The sequence below is a fragment of the Schistocerca serialis genome, chromosome 4, assembly GCF_023864345.2.
Source record: "Schistocerca serialis cubense isolate TAMUIC-IGC-003099 chromosome 4, iqSchSeri2.2, whole genome shotgun sequence".
Classification (NCBI taxonomy): Eukaryota; Metazoa; Arthropoda; class Insecta; order Orthoptera; family Acrididae; genus Schistocerca; species Schistocerca serialis.
Window position 1 is genome coordinate 110,813,596 of NC_064641.1, and position 24,686 is coordinate 110,838,281.

The window sequence follows — 24,686 nt, forward strand, 5'->3', positions numbered from 1 at the left end:
TCTGCCATCACAACTGAGTCATCCGCGTATGCGAGACTGCTTATTTTGTATTCACATATCTTAATCTCACCCAGCCAGTCTATTGTTTTCAACATATGATCCATAAATAATATGAACAACAGTGGAGACAGGTTGCAGCCTTGTCTTACCCCTGAAAGTACACCGAACCATGAACTCAATTTACCATCAACTCTAACTGATGCCTGACTATCTATGTAAAGACCTTTAATTGCTTGCAAAAGTTTGCCTCCTATTCCATAATCTCGTAGAAGACAATAACTTCCTCCTAGGAACCCGGTAATATGCCTTTTCTAGATCTATAAAGCATAGATACAATTCCCTGTTCCACTTGTAACACTTCTCCATTATTTGCCGTAAGCTAAAGATCTGGTCCTGACAACCTCTAAGAGGCCTAAACCCACACTGATTTTCATCCAATATGCCCTCAGCTAATACTCGCACTTTCCTTTCAACAATACCTGAGAAGATTTTACCCACAACGCTGATTAAAGAGATACCTCTGTAGTTTTCTGTTTCCATGTTTAAATATTGGTGTGATTACTGCTTTCGTCCAGTCTGATGGAACCTGTCCCGAGTCCCACGCCATTTCAGTTATCCTGTGTAGCCATTTAAGACCTGACATTTCACTGTATTTTATGAGTTCTGACTTCATTTCATCCACCCCAGCCGCTTTATTGCACTGCAATCTCTTGACCATTGTCTCCACTTCCTCAAATGTGATCCTATTTCCGTCATCATTCCTATCCCATTGTACATCAAAATCTGAAACATTACTGATCATATTTTCAACTACATTGAGCAACTATTCAAAATATTCTCTCCATCTGCCCAAGGCATCAACAGGATTCACCAGCAGTTTCCTGCCCTGTCCAAAATACTTGTCATTTCCTTCTTACCTCCCTTTCGAAGACTGCTAATTACTCTCCAGATTGGTTTTCCAGCAGCTTGACCCAAAGTCTCCAACCTGTTTCCAAAGTCTTCCCAAGATTTCTTCTTGGATGCTGCAATTATCTGTTTGGCTTTGTTTCTTTCTTCAACATAACTTTCTCTGTCTACCTGAGTTCTAGTAATTTCCTTTTACAGGCTGCCTTGACTGTGTCATTCCACCAAGCTGTTTGCTTCATCCTATCTTTACACACTACTGTTCCAAGACATTCTTTAGCCACTTCTACTACTGTGTCCCTGTACCTTGTCCATTCCTTTTCCAGTGACTGTAACTGACTACATTCAACTAACTGGTACCTTTCTGAGATCACTGTTATGTCAAATGCTAAAATAATGGACAATGATTAGCCTACATAGAGAAATAATGTAAGCTTCACTTTTCTAACTGACAAGTATTTTTGTTATTAATCTGTATTTTTGTTAGGAATATACATTAATAACAAAAATACTTGTCAGTTAAAAAAGTGAAGCTTACATTATTTCTCTATGTAGGCTAATCATTGTCCATTATTTTAGCATTTGACATTTCTTTCCATAAGATTTAGGATTTCTGTCTCATAGTCAGCTGTGTCTCGTTCATTAAGCATGTAACTACAGGCCTTTTACACCTTTGCATTACTGCTGAAACATTTTTCCTGTCAGGAGCTCTTACTTTCGTTAAAATGTAAAAACCAGGACAAGGCAGTAAATTGAGTGATCAAAAATTTACCATCTAAATCGATTCAGCAAGCCTCTGCTTGTAATTGTTGTGATGATGACTATTGGTGTGAAGAAGCAGAATGCCCCGAAAAAGGTATTCTACACTTATGATTTTGGATTGCTAGTCACTGTTGTTTAGGATGTCCCAATATTAATCCGCATTGATCATAGCATTTTTTCACTTGAAATCTGTCAGAGGAAAAGCCATATGATCACAGAAAACTGTTGCTGTGAATTTCTGTAGTAATAGTTTGCTTTAATTTTCAGTTTTGGGGGTATTACATGCTGACGCCACTCAAGTAATTAGTATCTAGCATATGTCTTTAGGTAATACACCCATGCCTCATCACCAGTAATGAATGGAACAGTAAATGTATTTGCATCTGTATGAAATAAAATGTCAGTGCTGAAGCCATTACCTATTATGTATCTATTACTCAGTTATCAAGGAACCCACAATGCACAAAGTTGGCTACAGCCAAGATATTTGGACACAAGTTCACCGAACAAAGAACAAGAAATTTTTGGGAGAGGAATATGTAATGTGTCTCAGTGGTGACTGACAGCTGAATAGTGTTTCGTATTGCACACTTTTTCTAAATTTTTGAACATTGCACTATGTTTTCACTAATTTCTTTTGTTCATTACTGTATCACCGTACTTGTCCTTTAGTTAACACTAAATTTCTGCAGGTTTGCAGCGTCAGTATATTAAAAAAAAAAAAAAAAAAATCTGTGGCTTCACAGTCAGTAGAAATTTGTATCAAATTTTTGTATTCTAGCAAGGGAGTGAGAGGTATAGATGTGGCTTATAGGCTGTGAAAAACACACACACACACACCACCACTCATGTTCATAAGCCCACTGTGTGTGTGTGTGTGTGTGTGTGTGTGTGTGTGATCATAATGATCACTTTTGTGTCCCTAGTTTGACAATCTGCTTTGTGAGATCTAAGGCAGTAGAACTGACGTTAATGTATGTTCAAAGCACGTGCCGAAGCTGACAAAAAGGCAGCCCAGGCACAGCTGCTGTGGAGTGCTGCACAATCTCTCCACTCCGCTCTCAAGGCTGGTGTTCCTGGCGAACCTTGGACACGGCAACTCCGCCCTCTGGAGGACGATGTACTTGCTCTCAGGAAAGCGGCAGGTATGCAAAATATCTGTGACTGCTTATAAAATTGTCTGTGTGTGACCATGAAAATATCAAACCTTAATGAAAAGGGAATGGAAATATGTTGGTGGAATTAAATAATTTGAGGAGTGATGTTAAAGGCAAATGTCACGACGCAACCTTAGATCCCACATTCCTCCTGGCCACAATCTTGGCTAGACCCATGTCTCACACCCGCCTCCACCCCTGTCCCACAGCCCCAGTGAAGCTCGTCCTGCACTCGGGCCCTTTCCTCCACACTCCCCCACTTCCTCTGTCTATCTTCCCCTTCCAATCTGTTCTTCTGTGACATAATGCTGACTCCTATCGTCTGCAGCCAGAACGAGCTCGCTGGTGCCACATTCCTGTCCCATGGACCCATTTTCAGTCACCTTTCTGCAAGTCTTCCCCCTGCCCTCCTCGTCCTTTCTTCCCTTGTCCACTCCACCAGACAAAACCTTAATGACAACATCAGTGAGATAACGGAAAATATCTGGTGGAATGCAAAAATGGAATGACCATTTTTTGTATGCAGAGTGCACTCCACACAGGAGCCTGGAACCTGAATGTAGATGGTGTACCAAAATTATTTTAATTTTATCAATGCATTCCACTGTTGACGGCAGTTTCAGAGACACAGGTTAACTTTTTAAATTTTATTTTATTGATACCAGAGTAGTAATGATACTGTGCAGGCAGTTGTAAATAATTTTATGTTGTGTGATGATGACAGGTTGTTTGAAACTGTTATGAATAAAAGATTATTTCATCAGCAGTTCTTGGTGGTTCATAAATGAGTTGTGAGGAACTATTAACGACAACAGTGGTTTTGCAAGTGATACATCAGTATTAATTTAATGTAATAGTGCAGAACGGACTTATGGTCTCTTATGTGAATATATTCGATACAATCGACAAATGGATCAAATTAAATAGGTTTAAACTTAACATCGCAAAAACCTGTATGATGTTGTTTGAAACCAAATATTCAGAATGCTGGGAGGTTAAAATGAATCATAACAATCAATTGATGAAGCAGCTAATGTGGTGGAGCTCCTTGGATTAAATTAGTAAAAGAATGTAAGCTGGATTACATATTGGTGAAGTCGTAGCTAACAAATTAAGCAGTTTTGTACATACTAGCAAATCCTACTGACACCTTTGCACAAAAAATAGCATATTGTAGCTGTCCCCACTTTACACAGTTATAAAATCATGATGTTCTTCCTCAGCAGACTAATATTATTTGGAGAAAGTCACTTTGGTCACTCTTAAAATGCAGGAAACAAAGATAATTTTTATGCTTACTCCACAGATTAAATTTTATGCTCAGAGTCCACAGTATGCAGATGAAAATATACACTAAATTAATAGCCAAAAAATGCTTATAAGGAGTTAAATCCTCTAAAAATAAGGCTACAGGACTTTCCCTTTTTCCTAGAAGAATTCATGTTGGATGAATTGACATTTTTAGAATTGTGCAACATGATACTGGATTTATTATGTAACTTTTTCCATAACATAACTGTGTTAGTGCAAGAAAAATGGAAATTCCTGGATGGAGCAATACATAAAATAAGGGAAGGGCAATGACTCACCTGTAGCGGATTAGTGTGTGGAACACAGGAACACACAACAAAAAACAATATTTACACTACCTCTTGAGCATTAGCTCTTTTTCTGGTAAAATTATATGCATGCTTACACGCACGCACACACAGACACCCAAAGCACACTCTCGTGATCATGGCAAGACTCCTTTCCTTTCTCTTATTTTATGCAGAACTGTATTAGTATTAAGTTACTATTGTCAGAATTTGTTGTTATTCGATTGTGTTTCTGTTTTATAACAAATTATTGACATGTGTTCTCTATGTGATTCAGAGGATTTAGATATGTATCTTGAGACAAATAATTCACAATTCTGATAGGAGTATAGGCAGACACTTGTGTGCCAACTGGCATTCACACATCACAGCAACTTCTGCTGAAACTAGTGAAATCGAACTTAGCTGTTTTTTTGTGAATGAAAATGCTTTTAATCACCAAAAAAATATAAGCACCTTTTACAGCTTTCTAAATAATTATTAGAAACTTACATGCCTGTGTATGGGTCTGGCTCTTTTGTAGCCTACTCAGAAACCCATCATTTCAGCCATATGCTCTATCTTTAGTTGGCATAGTTCATAAATATTTTTAAAAATGTCTAAAATTACTCATTCATTCATTCACACATTATGCTCTATGAATCGTATCATGGAGGAGAGGCAAACAGATTTAACATTGGGGATGCTGGACAAAATGTCAATGAACAAAATGTGATAATGACATGCAGACTAAATATGGAACACAATCTGCTGTCAGCTTCCACAGATGTAAACAGTAATTGCTCCAGTTTCCTGATTTTAGTCCTTTAGCACACCTGATGAAAACTTGTTTTGTAGCTGAAACATTTGTGCATGCTTGACATGGTCATCTGGTTGTTTGCCCTAGAACATTTCCTCCAATATTTTCAGCTTTTTAAATTTTGCTCAGTGTGTATACGTTAAGTGTAGCTGTTGTTCCAAAATTATGAATAGTGCTGTTAACGTGGTGATTACTAGTGTCTTTCTTAAAGTGCATAATGGATTTTTAGTAGTAGTCAACAGATTTAGAGAGGCTCACCAATATTCTATAAACAGATTTTTACGAGAAACTCAATCATTGTTTTTGATTATTATTATTATTTATTGTTGTTATTACTATTTTGAATTCTCAAGAATTCAGCCGGGTGGCTTTGTCTAAAGGCACAATATTTTGACAAGCAGACTTCTTGCCATCTTCAGGTATTACTGACGAGTGAGTGGTACCTGCTGAGTGCTCGCTCTCTGCACCCCCACCCCCCTACTCCTCCCGCCTGTGCCTCCAGATGTGGACCTGGTGTGGTGATGGAGGAAGCATGACATCGGGCCTTGATCCAGGGCCTTCAGAAGTGCCACAACTGGCAACTGATGCGGATGTCTGCTGGTGAGGTAACAGTGCTTCCTCATCTTCTTCATTTATCGTCTTCTTCTTATCTTCATTTATCATGGTGGAAGCAGACTTCCACGTAGACTGCTGCTGTGCTGTAGTCATGCTCAAGACTATGTCCCAGGCCTTACTTAACTGAAACCAACTGTCCTTATTTATTAATCTGTCATGCAGTCGTGTTTCTATAGTTTATACATTTTCCCACACTGGCAAGGGATGTGGTAGACTTCCTGTTTCATTCTCCTAGATCATCCTTGATAGATCCTAATAAGATTTTCAACTTGGTTGGTGGACAGAACACACACTTGACATGTTTTTGGAATATTCTTCCAATTTTTGCTGATGTTTTCCTGACATATAGAATAATCACTGTCACAACCAGTTTATCTTTGTCTTCAGCAGGCTGTGGTCTTGGCTTCTTCTGTGTTAAGGCACATTGTATCTGGCAGTTGCTGTAACGTAGGCCATGTTCCATATGAACAGTTACAGCAACACATCAGGTGCGTGTTCTGCCTGGCAACCCAGACGAAAACATTATTAGGATCTGTCAAGGATCCTAGGCCTCCAGAAACAGGGAGTCTACCACATGCCTTGCCAGTGTGGGAAAATGTATGTAGGCCAGTCTATCCAGCCAATACAGGACAGATGCAATGAGCATAAACAACACACAGACAACGTTAATCCAACAAAGTCCACTGAAGCAAAGGACTGCTTCTCCCACGGACATACCATGAATTATGATGATACAAAGTTGTTGCAACAATCCAATACTTTCTGGGATTGTATTCTGAAAGAAGCTGTAGAGATCACATTGCATGATGGACTAATAAATAGGGACAGTGAGTTTCAGTTAAGCAAGATCTGGTCCCAGTGTTGAGCATGACCAGAGTACAGCAGTAGTCAACGTGGAGGTTGACTTCCATCATCATAAATGAAGAAGACGAAGAAGAATTGTTGCCACACCAGCATAGATATGCATTGAGCACTGGCCGTGGCACTTCTGAAGCCCATGGATCAACACCCAACACTGTGCTTCCCCCACCACTGCACCAGATCCACACCAAGAGGTGCCAATTAGAGGCAGTGGGAGGGAGGAGGAAGAGGGGAGGGGTGAGGGTACAAAGGCGGCACCCAGCAGATATTACTCAGTCATCAGTAATGCCTGAAGATGGCAAGAATTTGGTTTGTTGAAATATCGCATCTTTTAGACAACACCACCTGAGAATCAGTAAAGATTTTCCTACATCAGGAAAACTTTAAACCACACATTGTTATTATTACTATTTGGCTCTTTTGTGTAGTCTGAGAATGATTCATATTTTGTGCAATTCCCCCCCCCCCCCCCCCCCCCCCTCCTCCAAATATTGTGCTGCAGCTGAGGATTGAGCTTGCATGGAAATAGTATATAAGCAAAAAGCACTTGCTGTCACACACTATTAAGCAAAAACCACTTGCTGTCACACACTATTATCTTTAATTTAAAAAAAAAAAATATTTCTCTCCCCCCTTGATATTTGCCATACTTAGTTCCAGGAACTCGAGATAACACTGAATATCTTTGGTTACCTCTGTTATTACAATTCTCATTTCACACTTTGTTGAATTGTTTGTGCACATTTTTCTTAAATATGATAGAATTTCTTATTAACAACAGCAGTGTTTATGTATTGTGTGAGTAGACTGTCAGTCTTTTAGATGTAAAAATAATTTAAGTAGAAGATGCTGTACGTATGTTCTGAACCACGCTTGGTTTTGTAGTTGAAGGAGATGAGCTTGTGGAAGCTGTGTTGGCAGCCATTCCGAAGGAAGCCGTCTCTCGAGGTGTCTATCCGGAAGACGCTCTGAGGGAAAGGTTCCTCAAAGTGGAGCGCATCGCTCGGCGCCTGGCGCTTCTGCCCGAGAGTGGAGGGTCACTGCCCCTCTACTTCTTTTCTTATCTGCAGAGCCTCTTCCTCATAAATGCAGTGGACCCCATACCCCAAGCAGAATTATCTGATGAACCAGTTAACCTGGCCCATTTGGATACTTTTGATATACTGCAAAGGGCGAGGTATGAAAACTAGGATTAAGATGATTATGATGATGTAATATTGTGGAACAAAATTTACATTGAAAATTACTTCTTCAGTTACCAGGCAATGTTGCTTTCTACTTCTGTCAAAAATTTATAGCAACTTACTGGTTTTACATGTTGTTTATTATGTAATAGAAAAAGTGACTTTCCTATTTACACTTGTAACAACTACATTCTTAGTTCTGTCTGACCATTACTTACTCACATGAAGCAAAACTTGAAGTACTGCTGATAGATGTACGTAAAAAAAAAAACTTTACTAGCTCTAGAAACGCGTAGTTTCTTTTTGAAAGTATCCTCTTTATTCATTGAAAATGGCACTAACAGTTCCGAAAGCTAAATTAGCTTTTTTCTGTTTTTTATATACATGTGTATCAGCAGTATTTGGTATTCTACCTCCTTAAACTAAGTACAGGCTATCCATTCTGTCTCCTTGTAATTTAAGTTTTCTCAGGTAAATTTTCCGTTTGCTACAAATGCTTGCTTATATTACTCACAGATAGTCAGATGTAATTACGTGCTTAATTTCAGATATTGGTTGGACAGAGGCAACTTCACACAGACACTGAAATATATGAATTTACTGAAAGGAGCTTCAAGGCAGATTGCCAGTGATTGGATGAATGAAACTAGAATTTTGCTGGAAACTCAGCAAGCTGCTGGAACATTGTTGGCACATGCGGCAGCAGCAGGGCTGATTCATCTGTGAATAGCAAATATGGAGTTGAATGCATGAGTATTGTTAATGTCTAGTGTAATGTCATGAAATTCTTGCATTTCCTTCTCTGTAAATGCCATTCTGAAATTTTTATGAAGTTTTTCATATTTTTTGCTGTTTCTGCATATCTCACATTCATTCCACAATTATTAGCCGGCATTTGTGACAGTGCTAGCAACGAAGTTCATATTTTCTTGAACATTTCTGGTTACATATGAATTAACTCCTTCTGTGGGCGAATGTAAATAACTGTTGTCAAGAAAATATCATGTTTTGTACAGTTTGTATGTATGTTTTTCTAGAACATCTTGTAAAACTGTGATTTTGGAGAACAGACTGTAACTATATAATATGTAAATACAGCTAAGATAAAACTCATACCAACATGACACTCACTTATTAAAGTAAAAATCGCAGGATGCATGTGACAGAACGTTCCAGTAACTACATCTTTGCTTACAAACAAACATGAAGGTGATAGAGAAGCAACATTTCAAAAGTAGTATATAGCCAATCAAATTAGTGACAAGTTTACAGTCACAAAATCATTTTTATTAAATTATGATTGTTCCCTTTTTTGAGAGTGCATGGTGTGAGAAAGTTTTATATTTTATTTTTCAGTTAATCTTGTTTGGAAGAGTGAAAAATATGTATCTGCATTAATCAGTTTCTTAGACTGAAATATGAACAATAGAGGACTGCCGTAAGCAATCACATTGGACTTGCCAAAGTGGCTTTTTTAATTAAAAAAAGTATTGTGGCATTTAATCCTTTTGTTAATTCCATGAGTCGTGTAGGCTAAGTGAAGGAACAATTATTTGTCATTATAAAATATTTGGGTATTGGAAAGATGTAGATAGAGGTAAAGATTCCTGAAGAGTGGAAAACAATGTGAATCCACCCACTACATAGAAAGGGAGACAAATAAAACATCAAAAATTACAGAGGAGTGTCACTTCTCTCAGTGGCATACAAAATATTATCAAAAATTCTCATGGACGGAATGGTAGGAACTTTAGATATTCAATTGGAAGAATATCGGGGAGGTTTTCGAAAGGGGAGATCCTGCACAGAACAGATTTTTAGCCTAAAATAATACTTTGCTACAGAATGTTAAACAGCAAACCTATAATAGTAGCATTTATTGATTAAAAAAATATTGATCTGGTAGACAGGAAGACAATAGATAAAATCATTAGAGAATCTGATGTTAGAGCAAAATTAGCAAACAAATTCACGAACTCTTAACAAAGACAGTATCTAAAGTTAAATTTAGGGGAGAACTATCTCAGCCATTTGAAATAAAAACTGCTATTAGACAAGGGGATGGTTTATCACCTTTACTGTTTAACTGTGTTGTAGAAAAAAAATTAAGGGTCTGGAATTTGGAGCTAAAGAACAACAAAATTGAATCAATGATTCTCGGATGGAAAACAAATGGAATGAAGGTAAACAGTGTGGCTTTTGCAAATGATTTTGCAGTACTTTCACAAAATATGATTGACATAGTTATCCAAATAAGTCTTCCAGAAGAAATAGCAAATAGAACTAGAGTCAAAATTTCAGCTGAAAAAAACAAAGTTCATGACAAACACAAAAATTGCACCAAAATTCATAGAAACACAAATAGGTAAAATGTAAATTCAAATATCTTGGTGAAACTATACTACATAATGGACTAGGAAAATTTGCAGTAGATGTAAGAGTTAACAAAATGGAAGGAGCATATGGTTCAACAAAGAATATTTACGACAAGAAATGCATATCCAGAAAAACCAAACTAAAACACTGTACCACAGTGGTGCAACCAGAATTTTTATTTGCATGTGAATGCCTAACAATGAACTATAAGCTTGACAGAAGAGAGGTACCTGAAAGATGGAAAGTTAGAAAAATAAGGGATGCAATAAAAACTACAGATGCCTGGAAATTTAGAAGTAATGAGGAGATCTACAAAAATATATAGAAAATATCACAAGTAATGGCTAAAACAAGATTAACCTTTTTTGGACACATCTGCCAAATGAATGAGAACAGGCTCATGAAACAAATATTCCTGTATTTCTTTAAGAAAAAAATTGACGATGGCATGGATTACAGAAGTAAGGAAAGATTTAGAAAGAAAAAAAAGCAAAGAATACGAAATAAGACATCTTTTCAAGAATAAAACTTTAAATTTAAAAGGTTTTCAATGCAGAAGAAATGGAACAACATGAAGACATAATGGGGAGAAGATGGAGTACTGGAAAAGTAGAAAACAACAAAGAAAGTAGAGGAATTGAAGTTGTTATGTGATCCTAGTTGGTTGATATGGGAAAAAAGAGATAAATAGAAATAGTAAAAGGCTGGAAAGATGAAAAGTAAGAAAATAGTATTTAGGGCCATGCAAAATCCTGTACTCCTTATACAGACACATACTCCTTATACAGACACACAGACAAATTTTGACACTGTGAGAAATTTTGTGTATAAGATGTGACTAAGGGAACAAACTGAGAGTAGGGAGTGAAGAGAAAGCAAAAAGAGACATTAATTTTTTTGAGAAGACCTCATGAGGGGAATGGATATGCACTGATGAACATCCTGGAACATTGAAATTGGATGATGGTTAACACACTTCGGAAATGAAATGGTGCTGTAAGTGTGAGTGTGATCTGTAATACTATCAAGTTGGATGTTAGTAGGGACAGGTAATACGAGAAGAGAGCCTTACGTAGCAGACGCTCTAATGTAGTGCCATCACAATGTTTTCGAATGAAGAACAACGGAGTCGGAGAAAAAGTGAAAGTGCCAGAGAACATACAGCACAACAGTAAAAGAGACTTGTGGGGAGCCTGCATTGCCTTACAGGAAAGTGGTAAGGTGGGTAAAAGCTTTCAACAGTGGACCTCAAAATGTGTCGGGCATTCATAGGTGAGGTCGTTTCCATGTGATTGGAGAGCTGTCTGCTCTTACTTCGTTACTGGACTGTAGGTGATGCCAATTGATTCATGAAATGAAATGTCTTGAGAGAAAGGATTAGCAAACACGACTGTGCTTCTGAGGAAACTTCTAGGCACGAGGAAAACTGCATCACAAAGAGGTCTGCATAATTTGACTGAAATGCAAAAATAGCTTAAACATGACACTATTAAAATACCCATTTGGGATGCAAAGAAGAGCCTTTCTTATGCCATATCATTATGCTAGATGAGACATGAGCTAAATCACCTGAACACCAGCTGAAATGCCAAATGAATCGCATCATTACAGATCAGCACGACTGTTGAACATTTGTCAAAATATGAAAGTTATGCTAATTCTCATGTATGACTGTAATAGTATTACTGTTCACTTTGAAAAAGAAAAAGTACCAGCCATTGTATTGCACTAAATAAAATGAAACTCCAAGCAGAAATCCATTTTAGATTAACAAAAAGTGTTCGGACACCTACAGTTTCCTTTCAGTAGTTCCTATGGATAAATTCTTGTGCTAACAGTGATAGAATGTTAATGCAAATTAAAAAAGGTTAATTTGAGCTTGTGTGGACTTTAACACGCAGAGAAGATTGAAAATTCGAGATTGACTTATTTATAAAAATAGGCACAGAAAGAAAAAACATACTGTATGTTGTCATAAAAAGCACCACTGACGTCTTGACCTTTTTGATCTTGGCATTCCTGATATTTTACCAAAGCTTCTAAAAGTGGCTTTCTCAGATCACTTTTATTTGGAGTACATTGCTGTTAGTGCAGGATTCTAAGATGTTCCACTGTTTTCAAGTGTTGTACAGAAACATCATAATATTACTGAAGGTATGCTTAATACTCCTCAAGTCACGATATGGTGTTTGATGGAGGATTATTCATGTACCACTGTTTGGAATCCAACCTAACTTTTTTGCAGTTGCACACATTTGTTTTATTATGAATACATTGTGTTGCCCAGTACTCCATCCATGAAATGCAGGATTCCAGTTCCGGCCCAACACATTACACATCACCAAGCAAGTACAGTCTCACTTCCACATTTTATAGTTGAAATACATGTCAGGGCTGCAGTTAAAAATATAAGGGGAGCCTCTTAGCTTTGATACAGCGAAGATTATATAGTTCATGTATGATTTATTTTATCTGGTAAAACTGACTAGAAACTGCTCTGTTCATCTTTATGAGTGTTTTTATTTCAACTAAGAATTTATGATTTTCAATACAAAGTTGAGAACAAAGACAAGTCACCAGCTAACTCACTGAAAGAACAAATAAGAAGTGCTGAGAACCATAAGGGCATAAAGTATACTGTCGTTTACTTTGTTACTGTAGCACGTGTGCTTGCTCCTGACATATATTGATATGGTGAATGAGCTATAGCTGTGCTGTTGGCCCACTTTGTATCTGTGAACATTCATGGAAAGCTGTCTCACTGATTGCTATGACATTCACTTTTGTATGGGGCTGCCGATGGTGTGCTGTAGGCTCTTATGGTTCTCAGCATTGCCATTCTGTTCAATGTAAAACAGTAAAATTTGTTTGTTCCTAAAAATTTCTTTCCATAGTATCTTAGACCATATTTACTGGGAGATCAACCAGATACGTGGCCATTTGTAACACCTTGACTGCCACAAGGCCACAGGTAGGAACAGCGTAGCCTCACACCTGACACTGTACCCACTGGCAGCCACACTAACCAGGTCATGTGGAGTGTATATGTGAAAACGTGCTCTCCCCCCCCCCCCCCCCCCCCATATTCCTTCCCTCCCTCCATGTGTGTGTGTGTGTGTGTGTGTGTGTGTGTGTGTGTGTGTGTGTGTGTGTGGTGGGGGGGGGGGGGGGTGCACATTTTGTCTCTGTACATATGTTCTACATACCAAAATTTCATTGCTCAGTGTACTCTAAATGCTAAATGCATTTGTGCCTTGAAAAAGACAGAGCATGCACCTTTTGACACATCAGAAGTTCTCAAAGATACCACTCAGCTGCATTCTTGTAAGCTATTTGAACATTTTGTATATGGGAGAAATTGAAGTTTCACACATCTCTTATAGGTCAAAATTTTGGTAATACAATTTAAAAAATCTAGGATGCCTGCTCGTACATCAAGCTTAGTTGTAATATGTGAACTCCACGCCACATGGAGATGCAGACAGCTGCAGATTAGTTACCTCACAACAAGAATTAGAAAAAATATAACTAGTTGTAAACAATATGTAAACTGTAAAAAAATACATATGCAATATGCAGTTTATTGAGTAGATGAGTAGAATTGAGGATGCACAGCAATCAAGGCTGACAGGACAATTTGCTCCAGTTTCACAGAATGGGACTATTTTCTTCACTTGTTTCAAAGCTTCAGACTTTCCATGAGTTTCAGGAATGTTCAGGTAATACTCTTGGCTTCCCTTTTGCACTTGTCTGTTATCTTTTTCTTGTGTAATCGTCAGGCAGTGGCTCTTTGTATTTATTGACATTTGACTGTGAGTTTGCAGTAATCTTCATTGGCTCATAGAGAATTGATTATACAGCACCAGTCAAAGATCACCTATATGGAACATGTCCATCCACAGTATATATTTCATCATCATGCCACATACGGCTGTGATTAAGAAAAAAAAAGGGGGGGTTAATGTGAGGTGATTCACTTGTGGAGCCAGTTTTCGAAATTGTTAAAAGTTGTGAAATGTTGTTCAGAGAGGCCACACTTCATGGACCAAATGGTAATTGGAAGGGGCAATGTCTGATGAATACGGCAGGTGGTGCAAGACATCCTGTTCAAGTCCCTTCAGGGTTTCTTTCATTCACTCATTTTGCAATATGTAGTTTGGCATGTCTCAAGCATTACGAGACTAAATGTTAAGCACAGAAACATGTCCAAGGCCTAATGGATAAGCAACAAAAATCACCAAGAATGTTCCATTTTTATATTCTCTCTACAGTGCCTGTTGGAACTGTTGATCATCTGAAAATGTTAATCAGTCAATATACAGAGATCCATTTCCATTCCAGTATGTGGGGGAAAGAATATTAATTCTTTCTTACCTTGCCCAACTATTTTAATCTCCAAGACATCTAGTATTTGTCCCGTGGATTGTACTTTAGACTGTACAATGATGGATATCCAGGATGGAAACAAAAAACGAAAAAACCAACCACGTACTGCTAGTCAGTGTTGGCTGCCTTATGGAAAAACTGGGATGAACAGACATTCACATTAGCTTTCCTGCGCACCTTTTGACATTTGGTGACCATCACTCCCTTAATAGCATCATGGCCCCGAACCCCTCTCTCGTGGATGACACCCTCAGAAAAATTGATGTGTTTGTAGCCAGGATGAAAAAAACATTTTCAAACTTGAAATACACAGGATTGATGTTTCACAGCTTAAGTTGCCTGAGAATGCCAGAAAAAGCCAAAACCCAGCTAACAAAAAACTGTAAGATAAATAATATTGTGGAATGTCAATACCATGTATTTCAGTTCTTAATATGTCTGTGTGTGTTCCGTAAATGTTCTAAACTATCTCTTTCACGTGTGGGCTGTAGTGCTGATTGTTCGAGGCAGTTGTCTGATGATATTCATTATTAGTTCTCACTATTTAGCTAACCCAATACTGTGCAACTTGAGTAGTTGGCAAAATGGCATGTTCGAAACAAGAGACTACACTATCACTCCAATTTGCAGCATCTGTATGAAGCCAGTCTATGGTTAGCTATTCTCTAGCACCAGCGAATTTCTGTATCATGATCCTACAAAGCATAAGAGAAATTAAAACAAAAACTTCGTAACACTTATGACCTTAGCGAAGCATACAAAAATCTAAACTAAGCACAATGCACAAACTTTAAGTTCCAACTGCTGCAATTGTTGCTGGTGGTAGCTACTCCTAAATCTCAAGATATGGACCACCTGAACATCTAAGGAACTGGACTAAAGTATTAGAAACAAAATTTAGTATCACAACTTGGTATGTCTGTCTCAGTAGAAGCATCTAATGTTCCGTGAGACAGCGTTATAGGGCTGCTATTGTTTATGGTATATAAATGATCTAGTGGATACTGTATGAGGTACTATGAAGCTGCTCACAGGGGACACAGTTGTAAACAGTGAGGTGACATCATTAGAAACTCATAACGAAATGCGGATACTTGCAGATGATTAGTGCCTGGTGCAACACCGGCAACTGACTAAATGTAAATTAATGTAAAGTAATATAATGGTATGTAAACAGACAAAGAGACTTAGTATCTGTTGATTATTCAATAGTCCCATTCGCCTGTCAACGAGTTTGTGGTGGAAGAGTCACAAAATTCATCTGTAGGGAGTGTGGAAGGTAGGTACTAGACGCACACACTGATCAGCCAGAGGGCAGATTTTGATGGCCTGGAGGAAACTGCATGACTTGTTGGGTGTTAGAGGAGTGCTGTGGTGAATGTCTTCAACACATGGCGAAACCGAGGTGAAACCACATTGAGACTTCATGAGGTTGGATGGCCACCCCACATTACAGATGTAAGACATCGCAGGCGGGGCAGACTGGTAAAACAGGACAAGCAGCGAACTGTGGCAGAACTAATATCAGACTTTAATGAGTTTTTCCTTCTCATCTCCGGTAAGTCTCCCCTGACCGGGGTGCCGGGTGACTTTTCCAAACTCTACCCCTTTTCCGAAACCTCTCCACTGGCTCTGAAAACCTGCATATATAAAACCTTTTTTTTGTATGTGTATTCTCCTGCTGCCACTTGGCGAGTAAATTTTTTTATCTGTCCAACTATACTATATAATGTAAATGGGAAGATAAAAAAAAATGCTACTCACCAAGCGGTGGCAGGGGAAAAAACACACACACACACAAATAAACAAAAGGTTTTAACTTTTACAATGTTTCGGAGCCAGTGGCTCCTCCTTCTGGCAGAAGATTAAAGGGGAGGGAAGAGAGATAAAGGAAAGGAAATGGAGAGGTTTAGGGTCCTTTTTCTTCAGCCCTCTTCCTTCCCCTTCCCCTTCAACTCTTCCGCCAGAAGAAAGAGCCACTGGCTCCAAAAGTTTGTAAAAGTTAAATCCTCTCTCTCTCTCTCTCTCTCTCTCTCTCTCTCTCTCTCTCTCTGTGTGTGTGTGTGTGTGTGTGTGTGTGTGTGTGTGTGTGTGTGTGTGTGTGGGCGCGCGCGCACTCACCCCTGCTGCCGCTTGATGAGTAGATTTTTTTTAAATTTGTCCATTTACATTATATTATTAATAATTGATTATTTTCTTGTTACAATTGTATAATATAGACTTTGATGCTGAGCAGAGTTCAAGTGAGTGTAAATACATGGAGCACCAAACACTCCTAATAATGGGCATCTGTAGCCGATGACCTGTGTATGTGCCAATGTTAACACCATGACATTGGCAATTACAACTGAAATGGGCACTTGACCATTGGTACAGTGGTAGAGGATTACATGGTCTGATGAATCCCAACACCTTCTTCACCATGCCAATAGGAGGGCATGAATCTGTTGTCTTCCAGTGGAACAGTTCCTTGACACCTGTACTGCTAGAGAGAGACAAGCTGACAGAGGTTCCATTGTGCTGTGGGGAACATTCACTTGGGCATCCGTGGGTCCAGTGGAGCTTGTGCAATGCATCACGGTGGCTAAGGAGTATCATACACTGGTTGCAGGCCATATACACCCCTTCATGATGATCACGTTTCCTGACGGCAGTGGCATTTTTTCAAGATAACGCGTCATGTCACAAGGCCAGGAGTGTGATGGAGTGGTTCAAGAAACACAGTGGTGATTTCCAATTGATGTGCTAGCCCCCCAACTCACAAGATCTGAACCCGATTGAATACATCTGGGATGCAATTAAACGTGCCTTCACAGCTCATTGCTCCCCTCCTGGTATTTACAGGAATTAAGTGTCTTGTGCATGCAGATGCAGTGTCCACTCCCTCCAGCAACCTACAGTCTCATTGCATCCATGCCATGACATGTTGCCACTTTTGTCCATGCCATACGTGGACATACCGGTTGTTAGGTAGGTAGTCATGATGATCTCATTCATCAATATGTGTAGTTATGTATGAGGAATCAACCCTTCAATAGAGGGTCCAAAAGGTATTTTTTGTAGTATTTTGTGCAATTTTATTGTAAGGACAGCACTGCATTGGTGTAATTTTGCAAATGCAAGTGATCTTTCAGCTTGTTTCTTTTTATTTCCATAGTCGTGCTTATATTTCATAAATTATTGTCCATAATACACTCCCTCCTCCCCCCCCCCCCTCCCCTGTCACACCCCACTAGTATCCCCAATATACCCCAACCCACCACCCCTCTCCCCTCCAATATCTCCCAGCATCAAGCAATTCTCAGTGAAAAGTGAAGAAGAAATACAAGAAGTGTTGAATACAATTATAATCTTCTAAGTACAAAATATTGGTTGAGAATAAACTGAAGAAATGCAAAAGTAAGGAGGAGTGGCAGAAATGAGATTAGTGATAAACTTAATATCAAAACAATGTTCAGGAATCCCACTACTTTGGATGAAGCAAGGAAGACGTAAAAAGCAGATCAGCACAGGCAAAAAGAGCAATTCTGGCCAAGAGCATTCTGCTAGTATCAAACATCAGCCTTAAGATTAAGTCTTACGGCTAAATTTATAGGCTGTAAAATAGTCAACAACTTCACTATCAATCTGCCACCCTGTTGGTCTTCATGATAACTGTTACCAGGATTATTTTGCCATTCCTTTTACCACGTGACTTCATAATCCGCAGAGGATTGAGGGCTTAATTCTACACCAACACACTACGAAAGATCTCTTCTTTATTTTGTTGCTCTTACATAATAATTACAACATTTGATGAACAGATCTCTTATTAATCAGAACACATCTCTGAACCAAATTTCAGAAGAGAAGAGAAGAGAATGACACTTCTCTTCTGCTTCTTTCAACTGTTGGACACTGTGATTGTGGGCAGCACCTCTTGCTTTCTGCTTTCCAAAACCCACCAAGCTGTGATGCCAAAGCAGAAAGACCCTTCACAGCAGGTGGAGGCACCCAAACGCTGTCACACCTTGGTGACGTTCTGTGCTCGCGCATCTGGCTCTGTCTCTGTACACTTACCAAACCAGTGCACTCAGAATGGAAAGTTCTCTACATGTTAATAACATAAGCAACGTTTTACATGAACATCTTTCATCATTTGATTGCAAGGACAAGGTGAAACAACATGTTACACCACAGGTCCTCCTGCCAATATGAAAGATGTCATGTAAAATAACTTACTTAACTAATTAAAATCCATTATATAACTTTTTACCTTTTGTTAACGTGTCATCATTATTAAACTTAAAGTTTATTCAAATCAAGGAATTCACAAAACAAATCTTGTGTGTGTATATTTCTTATTTCAGTCTTTCCAGTTTGCCATTACTAGGTTTAACAGCAACTGGATTTCCCTTTTGGTTACGTATTTAGCACATATTTTACACCTAGTTAGTTAAATGGATAAAGTTTATTTTTACTAATGTCATTCCTCTATCCTGTCTCATTTGTCTTAAACTACTATGCCCATCAAGCTGCTTTTTAATTACATTGTTAGAATTTCATAGATGAAGAAAATGCACAAGAGATTTGTCCTACTTGACCAGGCTCTATCATTATTTCATTACTTTTATTCACAGATAATTTGCATCGCATTGTTTGTAAATTGTTGTCTACGAAAGTACGAGGTGCTCAGACTTATTGAGATAGAAAAGGTTTACATCTTTAATTACCATAAGGAATTATATGCTGACATTTTCCTCTTCACAACTTCTCTCAATTTCAAATCTCAGATTTGTGATAAGCCACCATGCACAGAAATGAATATTAAAAGAATCAAACACTGCCCAGATAAGTCTGTTGGCTTTTGACTACTTTGGAGAATATTTCATTAGTCTGACTAACAGTTGTAGTACAGTTTTGTACCTTTGTAAGAACTGCATATGCACCTCATCCTTCAGACAGATGCTGTGTACATGCATTATCATCTCTGTGACGCGAGTTACCCTCTCCTTAGTGCTATATGTAAAAGAAATGATACAGGTCATTCCTACCATGGAGTCACCTGACCAAGGATTGGACATTTGCGATGCCATAATTCACATACATTCATCAAACTACATACTGAACAGTGCTCTCTTATGTTGCTTGTTCTACATTCACCTTCCTCTTTATTATGCATAATCCTCTTGCACATGCAGTCAAAGGCAAATCAGCCTTGATCTATTTATTATTATTAACTTATACTAATTTCTTCGTACTTTATAATTACCATAGCTATAATGTACGCATGTGAAAAACCAGCAAAAACACGATATGAATGATTCTGACAATGTGTAATCGTAGTCTCTTTTTTCCATTTCTGCACACTCATATGCTCTACAAACATTGCGCCACAGATTCCCATATTCTGTTGAGAACACTTGAAAATTAGCATTTAATTTTTCTTTAACTTTTTTAAGAATTACAGGATACAAAACCTTTTCTTTATATCCTCATAATCCTACCATTTTACATTAAAAAATGTAATATGTCATTAACTATTGTAATTTTCTAACATTTATTGAAATCTTTTATGCACTAGCGCACTCTCATCAGAGATAATTAGAATTAAAAAGTCATTGGTGCCCTCCTATTGGACATAACCTGAATGCCATCTACTGTTGAATCGGCGAAACAGTATGCTTAGCCACATTATTTCATTTTATTTTCACTAATATGTTAGCGCATCACAATGTCCTTTAGGGACAAGTATTAGCTACCTTCACCTTAACATCCCAGCCCACCCCCACAATTATTTGATATTGCTAACATGTATTTGAGATCGCAATACCAGTAATTGTTTAGCTTACCTCACATAAAAAAAGCAACAAAGAAAGGTCTATTTTAATGTCATATGGTTGTTACTCGGAGTTCTTGGCTTTACATATGAAAACAAGTTGCAAAATACCAAAATGTTGAACAGATAAAAGAAGGATTTCAGAAACAGAAAGACGAATGGAAGATAGAAATGGTATTCGTGCTTGAGAAGAATGAAAGGAAATAAAAGAGTAAGTGTGTTAGGATCAAAGAAATGAAGAAGATAGATCCCCAGAAACGATCCTATCCCACCTCCACCCCAAGGGGTCCTTCACCAAGGTGCCGGACGACAAAGTGTCGTCAGCATGCCCTACACAATGGACTTCTCCCTGTTTTAGCTGTATAGGTCCTCAAAATTCATCCTAACTGCACCCCTATGAGTAGCAAGTAGAGATTGAATAACAACATGTCGGTTGTCAATAGTAATCAGTCTTTTAATCGTCAATCTGCAAGTCAATGGTCGCTCACAGTATTTCATCATCATGAAAAATATTTATTTGATTATAAGTACCACTGTACATAGCAGCTTACATTTACCTAACCTTCCCTATAAAACAAACAATGGAAAATCCAGGATGGAATCTAATAACATTAAAAAAAAGGATAGTTGCTACTCACCATATAGTGGATATGCTGAGTCGCAGATAGGCACAACAAAAAGACTGCTACAAAATGAGCTTTTGGCCAACAAGGCCTTTGTTGAAAATTGACAAAAAACAACCAACCCACCCACACACACACACACACACACACACACACACACACACACACACACAACTAGCGCGTGCACACACACAACTGCAGCTGAAAGCAGACAATGAGCAACTGTGCATGATGGGAGAGACACCTGGTTGGGGTAAGGAGGAGGCTGGGGTGGTGGAGAGTGGGGTAGCAGAAAAGGAGAGAAATAAAAAGGCAGATGCATTGGTGGAATAGAGGGCTGTGTAGTGCTTGAATGGTGACAAGGAAGGGGACAGATAGGTAAGGACAATGACTAATGAGGGTTGAGGCCAGAAGGGTTACAGGAATATAGGCTTTATTACAGGGAGAGTTCCCATCTGCACAATTCAGAAAAGCTGATGTTGGTGGTAAAGATCCATATGGCACAGGCTGTGAAGCAGCCATTGAAAGGAAGAACGTCATGTTGGGCTGTGTGCTCAGCAACAGGTGGTCCAATTATTTCTTGGTCACAGCTGTCGGTGGCCATTCATGCGAGCAGACAGCTTGTTGGTGGTCATGCCCACGTAGAATGCAGCTCAATGGTTGTAGCTTATCTTGCAGACCACATGACGCTTCACAGGAAGGTACTGTGTAGGTTCTGTGGGCGACGCAGTTCCATTGTGGGAGGGGTGGGAAGTATGGTGGGTAGGGGATCCCAGTTTTCAGGGCACAGCGAGAGGTAGTAAAAACCCTGGTGTAGAATGTGATTTAGTTGCTCCAGTACTGGGTGGTACTGAGTCATGAGGGGAATGCTCCCCTGTGGCCAGTCAGTAGGACTTTGGGGTGTCATGGTGACAGGAAAGATAAGACATGGGGTATCTGTTTTTGTATATGGTTGGGAGGGTCATCAGGTCAGAGGATGGGTACAATTCTCATGAACAATAAACATGTTAGTCACAGATTTGCTAACATGTAGCACTCAATCACAAACTTTCACATTCTAATAATTGACAAAATTACATCTTTAATATTGTGACCTCTGCCTTTTGATTTTTAATGTAACTGATACACATAAAGAACCAGAATCCAGTCCCACAAACTATCCCTGGCTTGGTGCTTGGCTCGTGGAATCTCCCCAAACGTGCTTACCATCAAATTGCCCATCTCCAGCTACCACCATTCCTTCCACAATGACCTCCATCTGTTCAGATACTGCCAATCCCTAACCCTCACCAACAGTCCTGCAAAACCATATCAATCAGGCCCAGACCACCTTGCAATACCTTCTCTCCATCTGCTAATTCTCCTGCTATGCAATCCCAAATTTCTGAATCCCTATCACATACTGAAAAACTCTTGCCCTCCAGGAACTAGGACAACATGAACAATGCCACCTCCAAAACCTCTTTCCACTGTTCACTTTGTACTCCCGTCTTGGTCTGCCACTATCCACCACCTCTCCAACCACCTCCAAACCTCCCCCACATCCGCTCATAGCTGACAAACCGTGTCTCGAAGACTTATTACATTTACCGCACCCTCAAAAACTCACTCCCACCATGATACAGAATCCAGAATCTAAATAGGCCTGAAACATAGTCATGAACTGTTCCTCCAAAAGCTTTAGCCCCACAGAATTATCAGTCCTTTCCAAAAGCCACACCTTTCACCCCACTCCCAAATTCAATAACGCGGGACCTTAATTCCTTCTCCTGATCCCTATGACAGAAACAGTTTTTCTCCACCAATCGTACGAATCAGACTCAACTTAAGACCAATGTTTAACCCTATCCTCCATCCAAATGTGATCCACTCCCACTGCCCCTAAATCACCCCCTCTTAACTTTCCAGAATTTCTTAACCTTGAATCTTGCATCACCACTTTTCCCCAAATCCCTCAACATGCACACTAACCTTACATCTACAGAAATAATTGCAGTCCACCACCTAAAAACTTATAATCCTACTTGCTGACAAACGCAAGGATTACCTGGAAGAAGGACTCCGCCAGCTGTGAGATTCATCATATCTACAAATCCTGCCACAATGACCCCATTCCAGAAGTCCAGCAGGATCTCCAGTCTCTCCTCACATCCAGGCCCATCCCAGAACCTCTCCCCAGAGTCCATCTCTCTCCGCACCCCTACGACTCCCCACACTCCTACCTTCTACATGCTTCCTAAAGTCCATAAACCCAACCACACAGGACCGTCCATTGTGGCCGGTTACTGTGTCCCACTGAGAGAATCTCTGCTCTTGTAGACCAACACCTTCAGCCTATTACCTGTAACCTACCCTCCTATATAAAAGATACCAACCATTTTTCCGTCCACTCTCCGCAGATCCTGTTCCCTTACCATATGGCACCCTGCTCACTACTGTTGACATCTCCTTTACACAAGCATCCCTAATGCCCATTGCTTTACTGCTATTGCTTGTTGACTGGTTATGAAGCTCATTTGTGATCGTTGTGGATGTATTCTGGTACATTTCAGTTTGCACTTTTTCCCTCGCTGTGTGCTATGTGATTTTATAACATGGTGAGTGCATATATGGTATTCAGTACATACATGCCCACTGTAATGTTTATATGCCATGTCTGTGAAGACATACATTGTGCAATCTGTCTGTCTTACAGATGTCTATATGTACAAATACCAGTCCTTGTTTTATCACAATTACTTTTTCACTACTTACATGATATGCACCCTATGCTTCCAGATTCCCTACAATCAGGCTTTCTGTAGCCTGGTTTGCCAGTTTTCACAAGTTACTTCCCATTCTCTACACTTTGTTGGCAGGATATAGGTCACAGCAATTAAAGTGCCAATAGACATCCATGAAATTCTTGATTCACAGTGCCCCAGAGTCAATGTATACTGACTCCCTCTGGAGGAGAAGGTAGTGAACTCGAAGGCCGGCTTAATGATATTGTTTGCAATCCATTTGTCCCCTCGCCCTGCGTTGAATCTTCACTTGATCTCTCTCGTGAACTTCTCTTTATCTAGTTCATTACTTAGGTTGATTTCAGATAATTCATCAAAAAGTGTTGGCATCATTTGATAGACTGCCAAGAGCTCTTCACACATTTCCTTTACCAGGGCATGATGGCCGTAGATCTAATGGCCTTTATCTTAATTGTCTTGTTGAGGACTGACTTCTTCCTCAAGGTTTCCTTAACAGCGCGCACAGCTTGAGTGTTGGCTGCTTTGAAAAACAGAATGTTTGTTTGATTCACTTGTCTATTCCGTACAATTTCTAACTAATTTTTTGCTAGCTGCCAAGTGCCAGCTGCAATGACCACTGCAAAGGATGCGGTCTTACATTGCGTCTAAGTTGTATTTTCTCTTGCTTTAGTTTCTCTATTTCTGCTTCTAGTCTGTCAATTTTGTCCTTTACATAAGGTGCACTAGCTACTCCCAAGTCAATGTACAGGCATTTCATTTCTATATGTAACTTTTTATTCTGACCCTCAAGTTTTGATGTGTTAGTATGAACACCCAGATTCTGGTGCTGGCTTGAGCTACGATTGTTGTCAATGATCTTA

At 39.2% G+C, this 24,686-nt stretch overlaps 1 protein-coding gene across 2 annotated transcripts in view; it reads left to right on the forward strand.

Annotated features, from left to right (window-relative positions):
* The window catches only part of LOC126473654 (MICOS complex subunit Mic60), a 51,194-nt gene extending 42,202 nt beyond the window's left edge, over positions 1–8,992 (forward strand). For both annotated transcript variants that reach the window (XM_050100878.1, XM_050100879.1), the window contains 3 exons: positions 2,652–2,810; positions 7,581–7,872; positions 8,428–8,992. In XM_050100878.1, the coding sequence (XP_049956835.1) occupies positions 2,652–2,810; positions 7,581–7,872; positions 8,428–8,605 (629 nt within the window). In that variant the 3' untranslated portion in view covers positions 8,606–8,992. The remainder of the gene's footprint in view (positions 1–2,651; positions 2,811–7,580; positions 7,873–8,427) is intronic.
* The last annotated feature ends 15,694 nt before the right edge of the window (positions 8,993–24,686 follow it).